This window comes from Spinacia oleracea, chromosome 5 (genome assembly GCF_020520425.1).
Source record: "Spinacia oleracea cultivar Varoflay chromosome 5, BTI_SOV_V1, whole genome shotgun sequence".
Taxonomy (NCBI): Eukaryota; Viridiplantae; Streptophyta; class Magnoliopsida; order Caryophyllales; family Amaranthaceae; genus Spinacia; species Spinacia oleracea.
This window is the reverse complement of record NC_079491.1, coordinates 6641702-6653722: the sequence shown is the minus strand read 5'-3', so window position 1 is coordinate 6653722 and position 12021 is coordinate 6641702. Positions and strand designations below refer to the sequence as shown.

The 12021-nt window shown below is 35.4% G+C and overlaps 1 protein-coding gene across 12 annotated transcripts; it reads left to right on the top strand.

Annotated features, from left to right (window-relative positions):
- Positions 1-309: 309 nt before the first annotated feature.
- LOC110797042 (protein MICRORCHIDIA 6) lies at positions 310-11305 on the top strand. Of its 12 annotated transcripts, XM_022002133.2 has the most exons (22): positions 339-458; positions 914-952; positions 1719-1991; positions 2305-2379; positions 2473-2507; positions 2747-2825; positions 2940-3029; positions 3108-3183; positions 4247-4325; positions 4658-4792; positions 5642-5740; positions 5825-5923; positions 5993-6139; positions 7445-7534; positions 7764-7815; positions 7912-8023; positions 8598-8824; positions 8901-8956; positions 9743-9822; positions 9911-9953; positions 10620-10725; positions 11038-11305. In XM_022002133.2, the coding sequence occupies exons 3-21, from the start codon at positions 1760-1762 to the stop codon at positions 10716-10718; spliced, it is 1905 nt and encodes a 634-aa protein (XP_021857825.1). In that variant the 5' UTR covers positions 339-458; positions 914-952; positions 1719-1759; the 3' UTR covers positions 10719-10725; positions 11038-11305. The 12 variants fall into 12 exon arrangements, 4 of the variants coding, with proteins under 4 accessions (XP_021857826.1, XP_056684215.1, XP_021857824.1 ...); XR_008920826.1 differs by having other exon boundaries at positions 311-952; positions 9898-9953; positions 10620-10721; XR_008920825.1 differs by having other exon boundaries at positions 311-952; positions 9898-9953.
- The last annotated feature ends 716 nt before the right edge of the window (positions 11306-12021 follow it).

The following is a 12021-nucleotide window of genomic DNA, read 5'->3' as shown; positions in this document are numbered from 1 at the left end:
TCTTCTCCTAAGAAGGCTAAGATCAAGTTTCTCTATTTCCCAGATCTCACACAAACAGAAAAAACTGAATTTCTAAATTTCCCCCTCTTTTTGGCGGTTAATTCAATTACGAAGAGACGAAGAGCTCATTCTGCCTAATTATGGAAAGACAGCCGATTCTGATTATTATCAGTTTATCACGTGACCTAGTTTCTATATTTAGTCATGTATCACGTGACAATAGGGTAATTTGGTAATTCCATGGCCCCTCCATTACTTTTGGGGCCCACAATTATTTAATCTCATTCCCCAAATTTCGCAATTTGTCAATTTGGATCAAAAGGGGTTTTTGGGTTGTAATTTTATTCCCCAAACTTTGCATTTTGTCATTTTGGATCAAAAGGGGTTTTTGGGTTGTAATTTTATGAAGGGGGTTCATTTCTCTCTCCAATTTGCCTCTACAAAACATGCAAATTCAGGTTCTGCAACTCACAGTGGTTAATTAAGTTGCATTGCTCATAATTTGGTTGCATTGCTCATAATTTGGTTGCATTGCTGATGATTTGGTTGTTAGTGATTTTGGGTTGTGCTTAAAAAGTGAGATCAGTTTTTGATTTGGTTGCACTGTTGATGATGTGGTTGTCAGTTTTACCATCAGGGGGAATTTGGTTTTCTGGCTGTGTTGCTAATTTTGTGATAAGTTGGTTGGATTTTCAGTGTTGATCAGTTGATGATTTGGTTACATTGCTGATGATTTGGTTTCATTGTTGATGATTTGGTTGGTAGTGATTTTGGTTTGTGCTTAAAAAGTGAGATAAGTGGATGATTTGGTCAAATTGTTGATGATTTGGTCACATTGTCAGTTTTACCATCAGGTGGAATTTGGTTTTTTGGGTGTGTTGCTAAATTTGTGATTAGTTTGTTGGGTTTTCAGTGTGCAGGTTCTGGGACATTGGCTCACATTTGTCTGTAGGTAAAACTATGAATCTCTCATATCTAACTTGCGCTAGTATATAATCTATGTTTGCATGCATTTGAAACTATGTTACTTTTTGAATTTGTGTGTGATCATTGCAATTACCAATTTATTTGTCATTGTCAAAATTGGGTTTGTTGTAATATTATGTTACTCCCTCTGTCCCTAAAAGATTGCCCATATTCTTTTTTGGGGCGTCATATTTGTTTGCCTCATACCTTATTTACAAAATTTTCCCAATTGGACCCACTTTACCAACCTTATTTACAAAATTTTCCCAATTGGACCCACTTTACCAACCCAAGAGCACATTTTACACCCAAATGTTAACAAAGTGAAATTTACTCTATTTGACAATCTTTTAGGGACGAAGGGAGTAATTGTTAGTATTGTTATTAGTTCTGTTCAGAAATAATTGCATCATACATTTGAAATCCTTACTAATGAATAATGATAATTTAGCAGTTCCTGCCCCTTTATTATATGGCTGTTCTGACAAATTGGCTTCATATAATAGCATGAGTAAATGGGGGGAATGAGAACCATACATTTGGAAGAGGAATTGTTAAGTTTTTGCTTTAAATTGGGTATGGTTGAGTGCCTCTAGATGCTATTGTATGAACCATGAATGTTTTTGTAATAAGTGGTGGGGTGGGTAAGGGTTTTATGGTATTTTCTTGCTAATTTGGAATGGTTGTAAATCTGCATTCCTTGGTATTATTTAATCAATGCTAAGCTTGTAGCCTGTGTCATTGATTTACAGTGAGCTTCAGACTGTCCATTACCAAATACTGTTGGTAAAAAATGGGAGAAATTGGTATGAATTGTGTGAAGTCTGAATCAGAAGGAAATAGCTCTTTAATTCAACACGAAGAATTCCACATGCCCTATCTGGTTAATCCAGGGTTGGACGTCCAACCTTCAGTTGATGATACAATTTTCTCTGCATCACCAATATGCCCGGCACCACTCTGCCGGCAATTCTGGAAAGCTGGAAACTATGATGACGAGTTTGTCCCTAAGCCGCGTGACCAATGTTAGTCACCAATAGTTATATGCTAATTCTGTTGGAGTTAAATTTCATTAGGCTCTGTTCTGTTCGACTTACTTCACACAAAATAATTTCAAATTCAGATAATATAAGTTCAGAAAAAATTAGTTTTCTTCAGATTTTTTTACACACAAATAAGTTTATTTCAGATAATATAAGTTCAGCTAAGTTCATATAATATAAGTTCATACAAAATAAGTCGAATAGAACCTGTTGGTGACTCACCAGTATCTCCAGTCAATAAGATTTGATCTTTTTTCTGTGGAGGTCTCTCACATATCCGTTCTATGTCTTGCAGACAAAAGTAACTATTTGCATGTTCATCCCAAATTCCTTCATTCAAATGCCACTTCTCATAAGTGGGCTTTTGGAGGTATATTCAGCTTGACTTTCTTTTTGCACAATATTGTCGTTTTTCTTGGCTGTTTTGTAAAATGTTTTACTCATTAGTTATATGTTTATGCAGCTATTGCCGAACTTATTGACAATGCAATTGATGAGGTAATATTACTCATTAGTTAGTTGTTTTGTCCTTTTTTTATATCTTTTAAATGCTTAAGAATGTTCAACAGCACGTTGGATCCTTGTCTCTTTAGTTTATCTCATAACTTATTGAGAGGTTATGGCTAAATTATAAATTCTCTCTGTGATTGAATTGTTTAACTTTCTGTGTTGACAAATTTTGACTAAATATCATATCTTTACTTGAGTATTTTGTTCTGCATTTGCTTACATTAAAGGTACAAAATGGAGCCTCTTCTGTCATTGTTGATAAAGTCTCAAATCCAAGAGATGGGAGCCCATATTTGCTCATTCAAGGTATCTTCAACAAGTATTGCTGCTATTTTTTTCCTTGTCATTTTCGGATCATTTCTATTATTCTCAACTCTCAAGAGGAACTATGATGTTGCTAAACTTGATATACTTTTGCAGATGATGGAGGCGGAATGGATCCTGAGGCAATTCGACGCTGTATGAGTTTTGGATTTTCTGACAAGAAATCCACATCTGCAATTGGAAGATGTAAGTCCAATTCAACCCTTTGTAGAATCTCACTCTTTCCTAAAAGTTAATTTGACTCATAGGCTCATAGCCTTTCAGATGGAAATGGATTCAAGACCAGCACGATGAGACTTGGAGCTGATGTTATAGTCTTTAGTCGTCATGCAAACAATAGGTGTGTTTGCCTTCGATTTGTAGTTAATTATGTCTTTTGCACTTCATAGTGGATGCTAGGTACGTTGCCATTGCATCGGCTGATGATATATGTAATTGCTGTGCCAAAACCATGCACTTAATTGGTTTTCTGCTTGTCCTTATTTGAAAACTCAGTTAATATACAATGGTGTGAACTAATTTATTTTCTGAATAAACTGACGTTTGGACTGCATAGTAAAGTTAGTGATGATATTTGTGCTTGTTGTACTTTTAATTGATTTTCTTCTTTGCCCCCCACCCCCCCCCCCCCTGTTTTTTTTGTTCCTCTTTGAGGAATATGTACCTTGTCCTCTTCCAGCAGAGATGATTAGGTTAATAACACTGAATCAGAAAATTGGCTAGGTTTACTCTTTTGAGAAGATAGAGGTTTGAAAGTAGTTTTTAAGATGGATAGTCTTCTATTTAGTGCACTGTACCTGATTCGCTAGTATGAGACTGGGTACGGGTACGAAATTCGCTGCCTAATTTGCTAAATTAGACCAAAATTGTAACATTTTCATATTATAATTCATCTTTTGGGTTCGTGGGGTGATTAGAGAATTAGGTAACACAGGTTCAGTGTGATGGGTTCAGTATGGCTATTATTCTTTTCAATTAGGAATACTTGGGGACTCATTATTGGACCTTTTAATCGATGTTTTCGCTTATACACTTCTATGACAATGGGATTGTTAGGAAAATAATGAATTTGAATTTCATTATCCTAAACCAGGAAAGACTGATTGGTATAACTGTATGATTTTCACCCCCTTGTAGTCTGACTACTACATGTCTACATGTAAATACGATCTTGAATCAACTTTTTGAAATGAGGAGTAGGAGAACTGTCACGATAGTTCTCTTGATTCTTGTTATGCGAAAAAAGTTTACACGGGGTTAGAGCTTATTCTTCTCGGCGACACATTTCAAATATGAACCTTTAAGTTTTTTCTTCTGTTCTATACAATTGGATCCACTTTTTACTAATTATTGATATTATTGTGGCTTATGCTGATTGAGATGGGTATTTCTTTCATGATCAGGACAACGACTCAAAGCATTGGTCTTCTTTCCTATACATACCTGTCTTTAAATGGCCTAGACAGGATAGTAGTACCTATGGTGAGTAGTGAGTACTGGCACACTGTTCTTGACTGTACTTATGTCCCTATATGTTCAGTTGATTGTATTTAAAACATTTTTTTTGGTACCTTTCAAAAGATAGTTCCTTTCCATTTATTGCAATATGTTTAGAGAATATTGGTCTTTTTATTTAGATGACTTCCCACATTCATGCAATAGTGTGGCCATGAGTTGGTGGGTAGTCAGCTGCTTGATTACCTTCTTCGTAGACATTGTAGAACTGTACAAGCTTCTTTTTTCCTTCTTCAAAATCCATTTCTGTACAATTAGTAAGTTACTGTCCTCGCAATGACTATGAGTTGCTGTTCCAGGTTGATTATGAGTACAACAAGTCAACTGACACCTTCGTACCTCTACCTCATCACCACAAAGAGCAATTTCAGACGAGTAAGTCCATCATCTTGCAATGGTCGCCGTATCGCAATGAGGTGGATCTTATGAAGCAGGTGAGCTTGTACAAACTGTAATGATTGTTTTCTCTAGTTTACTGCCAGTTCTATGATCATGTTATCCATTGTTCGCATTTCCCAATTGTATCAAACAAGAATATAATGTCAGTGGTAGTAGTACGATTAGACAAAGCTAGCTACAAAATGTTAGAGCTGCGGATAGTAATATAGAGTACTATGTCCACAGAAACATAAAATTGATAAGTCCTATGTGACCCCTAGCCTATTTTTCATTGGTCCTTATATTCTCTTGTTACTTCTTGTTCCGATTCTCTCACCTCCTTACGAAGGCATTGTGCTAGACCTCACTTGCCTTGTGCATCTTACCCTAATGAAAAACAACCTCATGCTATTTTGATTTACTTGGTTCGTGATTTGGCCTTTCTTGCACATCATGAAACATTCTCAGTATCTCATGGACGTAATTTAAAAGGTGGACCATGGTTCACAGTGAGCATGATGCACCTTAAGTACATAAGTCAATAGTTAAAAGAAAATTAGGTTAAGTACAAAGAATATGAATTATTTATTATTTACACTTTTAATAAAAGGTAAAATAATATTATTATTATTTTTTATAACAAAAAGTGATATAATATATCACATGTTCTTTTGTTGCAAGGTCATATTATTTTTCTTGTACACATATGTTCATTTGGTGCACCATGCTTATTGTCTCATGGACATGCAAAGGCTACTGCCTCTGCAAGCTAATAGACCGTTGTTGGCTAATTACACTATATATGAAAATATTAAGTTAGGTTTGGTACTGCGTTGGTGTTTCCTGAGTAATATGATTTTGTACAAGTCCGACTGAGCTTCACTTGTACTTGAATTTGGTGGCAGTTTGATGACATTGGACCGCATGGAACTAAAGTTATTGTTTTCAATTTATGGTTTACTGATGATGAGACGTTGGAGTTTGAATTCGAAAGTGATCCTGAGGTTGACACTTATCCTCTTCCCTTTCTTTGGTGAGGTAAAATAAAATTCCCCCAGTTCTCATTATATGTAAACCATTGGTTGCAGGATGTTTGCCTACAAGGTTCTAATAATTTTAAGAACATAAATGGGAAAAACTTAACAAGTGAAGTGCACATCGGCATCCGATACCGTTATTCCCTCCGAGTAAGTCTTTGTTTGACATAGTCCTCGAAGCATGCAAGATATCAGACTTACCCGAGTGTGGCTTTTCAGGTATACTTGTCCATTTTATACTTGCGAGTTCCACAGAATTTCAAAATCATACTGCGTGGAAAAGTTGTGGAGCATCACAGTGTAGCAAGTGATCTCAAATATCCAGAGATCATCTTGTACAGACCTCACACTGGGGGCACTAAGGAGGTAACTTCATGTGTTTTATGTTATCTTTGTTCCGTATTTTTCCATGTTTGTGCACCTGTTTGCAGTCCGTAAAGTTCTTTTGTATTTTGTTGTTATTGGAGGATATGGGATGCCTGGTTTGAAATTTGTATTTGTAAAGATAAGCAAGAGAGGTTTTAGGCTCCGTTTGGTTTGGTGTAAAACGTTTTCAATGTAAAATGATTTTCCATGGAAAACATTTTCCAAGGGAAAACACAATTCCAAAATGATTTTCTTCTGTTTGGTTCTTTAAAAGAAAATGGGAGTAGATGGTAAAGATTGAGGGGAAGAAGGGAGAGGGAGGTAAGGAGAAAGATGAAACAGTGGAACAGTGGTTTCACTCCCTTTCAAATGGAAAAGGTTTTCCACCTTTCAGGGAGTTATGGAAAAAGGTTTTCCACCTTTGAGGGAGTTATGGAAAATGGTTTTCCATCCCTTGCTAAACCAAACAACGTAAAATGATTGAAAAGAGGAAAATTGTTTTCCATGAACACGTTTTACACCCTACCAAACGGAGCCCAAGTGAAGAGAGATTTTGTGCACGAAGAACAAGTCATCCTCACTGATACAAGGTTATGTGGAAATATTAACCAATGCCTTCTGATCTTACTGAATACCATTAAGGGAAGAATCTGCAATCTTTCTGTTAGCCAACAAAAAAAAAAAAACCAAGATCCAAAATCATGCCAAATACTCAATGGGTAATTTTGCTCTCTAGTCTCTACTACTGACTGCAAAATTATTTTAGATATTCCAAGAGATGGGTCTTAGAAATCATGTTCATGTAAGTGCAAATTAGACACAGAGGAGGTTGTTTCCTGTATTCTGAACTTCATGTTCTGCCAATCAGTTACTCTGGTTGATTCCGACTGTGAGAACTGTGTCTTGAACTGTGGCTATGCTCTTTTCTAAACTCGGAAATTTCATTTGTTGGAACTGTCATGTTTTTATTTCTTTAGACTGAAGATCTATGAATAGTGGGTATAATTTGCATACTTGCGTTGTTTTAGTTTGGGACTAATTGTTGTAGCTGATTTATATAACATGCGCGAAGATTCTCTGATGGACATTCTGTGTAATTTCACACATGTGAATATGTGATGACTCTCTTACTAGTCGATATTGTGTTATGAATAAGCCACAGTTTTCCCTTTGGAGTATTTTTTTTTATTGAAATCAGTGTTTCTAACAACTTGTATTTTGCATCAGTAACGTGGCTTCGTTTTACATCAACACATTGTTACCCTATTGCTAAGTATTTCTGAGAAATCTGACTCAACTTGGCAGGAAGTATTAGCAACAATAGGCTTTCTTAAGGAAGCTCCTCAAGTCAACATCCATGGCTTCTGTGTCTATCATAAAAACCGTCTTATACTGGTAAGCACCATTAATCTCTAGGGGAGGCATGATTTCATGCACTTGTGCACGCACACATGCTCATAAACCCACACACAAAACAGGTTTCATGTTGCAGTTATGCTTCTCATAAAGTTAAATTGGGAAAAGGCAGTTAATTTATAATAAGCTGAAAAAAAAAATCAATTCTTTTGCGGTGTTTCAACTGATGCTTGATAAGTTCTTATTCACTTAGTAATTTCTTTTGCAGCCATATTGGCAGGTTTTAAGCTATGATAGGAGTAGAGGAAGAGGTGTGGTAGGTGAGTTATTTGCTTCACATTGTTTTTCTGCTGATATATGTGTATTTTTGGTTTGTAATTTTGTATGCTTGAAGGTATATTGTTAAAATGTTTCAGGGGTCTTGGAAGCCAACTTTATAGAGCCTACTCATAACAAGCAAGATTTTGAGAGGACTTCCCTCTTTCAAAAGCTTGAAGCTCGATTGAAGGACATGGCTTGGGAATATTGGTAGGTATACATACATGTGTTGATTTTCTTTTCTTTTTTGTTTGTATGTAGTTATAGTACCATAACTGAAGTCTAATCCTATATGTAGTTGGTACCATGTCGCTAAGAGGGTCCGGATTTTCTGGCTTGGAGGTTTCTTTGTGTTGATGATCAGTGGTGGATCCTGAACAATTTTATGAGGGGCACCAGTAGAAAAATTAAGCAATATAGTATGTAATTTATACAATTATATTAAAATTTTAGAGGGGGCAGAACCAAAAATACACTACAAAATTTTTCGTCCGGGGGGCAGGCCCACCCTAGCCATCAAGAAGATCCGCCATTGTTGATGATGGACTACAAATTTTGCCAATTTTAAATTTTCTTTTCCTTTTCTTTTTTGGGGCATAGCCAACCTTAGATGATTTATGTAGCTTTTTATTAATGGACTTCTACTCTTTTTTTTCCATCCCAAGTCAACTGAAAGAAAAAAATTATAATCTATAAACTTTTTATGGCACTGTAAAACAAACACCAAACTGATACTGGTCCAATGAACTAGATTTAATTAATAAAATTATTGAATGAATTGTAGGGATTGTCACTGTGGACTTATTGGCTATCAGATTAAAAAACCAATTCGAGCACCCGTATCTTCCCTAGACTCAGCTGACGCGCATCCAAGTTTTTCTAGAAATGAACCTCTTGACACAAATACAAGTTTGAATTTTGCTCGAGTACCTGTTCATCGGGATGATCACGTGGTTAATTTGCGTGCTGATTCTGTATTTCAAAATGATCAAAGCAGCATTCAACAACGTGGTAGTATTTAGCACTTCTTTCAAATTTTCCCATCTGTAGCCGAGTCTGTATTTGCCTATTTCTGTTGTTTTTGCAGGTGTCAAGAGGACAAAAGAAGATGTTTTGCTTGCTCTTGGAAACGGAATAATGCAGGTGAGGATTAAACTACCATTATCAGGCTGACTATTGGAAAGCTTGGGTTGTTTATGAGTTTTTTTGGTTAGGTTTTGAAGATGATTAAGAATTCAAAACAGGTGTAAAAATGAAACTGATAATCCGGCATATATTGAAGCCTTACTAGTTGTAGTTCAACTTGTGCTTTTGCGACATTTTCAGTCATAAAGATGAGAGTTGAGCCAAGCTACTGAGGCTAAGCCAGAATTGCTGTATAATGTTAGAAATTAAACACAACTTAGTTAAGTTGACAAGAATACGAAACGGACTTGGAGTCAAATATAGTCTTGTTTGGTTTAATATCTTGTTTCCTAGTTTATTTAGAATTGTAATTAGGAAACTAGAAGGATTTCACATTAAATTGATTTTTCCGAAGACCCTAATTAAGAACCCTAACAAATATAAGAAAGGTGAAGCAATGTGTAAACTGATAATTAGGATTGAGGCCAGAAAAAAGGGAGGCAAGTGATGAAAACACTATTAAGCGCAATGGTTAAAAGGGAAACAGTACATGCATTATGAAGAGAGTTGTAACCTATGTGACCCTAGATCTATGGACATAAAACTTGACCACTTGAAAACTTGTGCTAGTATCTTGCTGCATTATGCCAGTATGTCATGTTCATATCTTTCTTAGTTCATGCAATAATTTTATGTGATAATTTTCCTATCCAGGTACACTATTCGATTTCTTTATAAAACAATAATTCTTTGTGCTTGTAAAATGTAGTATGGTTACAATTCTAAGTCATGCCTCTCTTACAGCCTGCCTCTCAGGCTGCCAGGCCGAGGAATGACAAGGGAGCTCTGGTGTTGATGCAGGAAAATAAAAAGCTTGTTGCAAAGTAAGATTTTAAATAAAAATAATAATTTAACCATTTCTTGTTTTTGGCTCTCTTTATATTGGCTTTATAATTCAGGTGTATGTTTCAGATGCTTAGAACACGAGAAGGTTGAGGAAGAGCTCAATTACAAGGTATATATCAAGTGCCTGGTTTTCACTGAAATCACGGTTATATCTCCTTTTTTTGAGTTACTAGATATTTTCTTAATTCCGTACAATTCATGGTCAACTTTAAACTAGACTAAAACTAGATTAGGTCCCGTGCACGCACGGATATTCGAAAATTATTATTTGACCGTCTTTTTTGTAAAATATTGAACTAAAATATTTATCCCTTAAAGCTAATGCGTAATTAATAAATCTTGAATGTACTTATTTAATCACCTAATATGAAATCCTTTCTACGTATTATATATTTTATATGTTGAATATGATAATTTGACAATATATTTTCTATAATTGATATGTCGGTTGACTAAAATATTACCAAAATCGTCTAATACTATGATATTTTATAATCTTATACAATATATTTTTTTCCACTCATAGCAGTTTATATAAAAGGAGAGAAAATAAAATAATACAAAAAGTAGATATATTTTTGGGAAAGAGTTTTTTTGCGGGAAAATTTCGCACCAGGAAATGACATGTGTCATTCCTGGTGTCTGTTTTAGTGTAATAGATGAGTCTTTTTTCGAAAGGCAGAAAATACTGTAAGAAAGTTTTATATTTGCAGTGTTGACTAGCTTTTTCAAGTTTATTGAGCTGTACTTAGAGTGCATTACATGATTCACGTAGGTATCATGGCTCAAAGGGGAGCTTGAACTGGCGCAACATGAATATGAGAGGATGTTAATTGTACTTCAATCGCTTGAGTTTGTCAAACCTGAAGACTAGGATGCAAGTAATCATTCTCTTCTCCCCTAATGGTTTCTCTCGATTAGTTGTCATATTAGTAGTTCTCAGCCATCATGAAGGATGTTGAAAAAGTTGTATACTCCATTTTCAGTGAACTAAATCATGATTCAGAATGTGGTTTTGGGCATTTTATTCGATTCTCTTCAACTTTGCTCGAGATTTTATACTTTCACTAGTACAATAATTAGAAAGAAATACTTTAAAGTTTTCAACTTGCCTTCTTCATTTGTTTGATTATGGCACAATAGGGTTTTAAGCCTGATCTTTTCTGACTTATCAATGTGCTCATAATTTACAGCTGCAAAAACAGAAACAAGTCTGATGCAAAATGAGGATGGAGCGTTTTGTGACCGGTTTAAGTGCCGAGTAATGTGTAAAGAAATGCTGCTAGAGGCCTTGATCTTTCAAGAGAAATGATGTGAGGAGAGGGCAACTTGCTCTGACCAATATTAGTTTGTAATAATGTAGTAGTAGTAGTAGTAGCAGCATTAAACTTGTGTATATCATCAGAGTATCGAACGACCTTTTTTCTTAATTTAAATGAATTTAACACCTACAATTAGCCAGTTTTGGGTAAACTATGGCGACAAGTACCTGAAATGCCTTTTATCTAAAGGAAACTTCTGTCCTCTAATGCCCTGTTAGTTCACCTTATTTCAGGAACTTATTACTTATTTCAGATTTAATCAGATAAGATTAGAAAAGGAGAAATAAGGTGAACTAAATGGGGCCTAAGTGACTCGGAAAATCTTATTTCAGGAACTTATTTCAGATTGCAATGCATCCGATTCATATGCGCATTGATCCTGCATAAATCATTATCTTATATGGCCTGAACTGATTAGACCAATCCACAACCACGGATTCGGTTTTACACCTCTAGTTAATCAAATAAACTTGACCATGAAATTTACAAGAATAATCTTATTTCAAAACATGTTAACACAAGCATGGCTGATTTTGTGAAGAACTTAACTAACAAACCAACCTAATATGCAGATATGCTCCATAATAGTCACCTGTGTTCATTTTGGGCCTAAGTAAGTGGACTGGTCTACTTGGCAACCATTTTTTGTTTAGAGGTTTGGTTTTCATTGGCAAATTACAAATATGTCCAATAGTATAAAAATCAGTGGCAATTGCGCCTTTATTGACCTGATAGGAACTGATCAAACATAGTTGGAACTTATTGGACCTGATCAAATCTGATTGCAAGAGCGTAAAAGGTAGAACTTATTGACCTAATAGAACATGATTACAACTTATCTGAACTTATTAAACC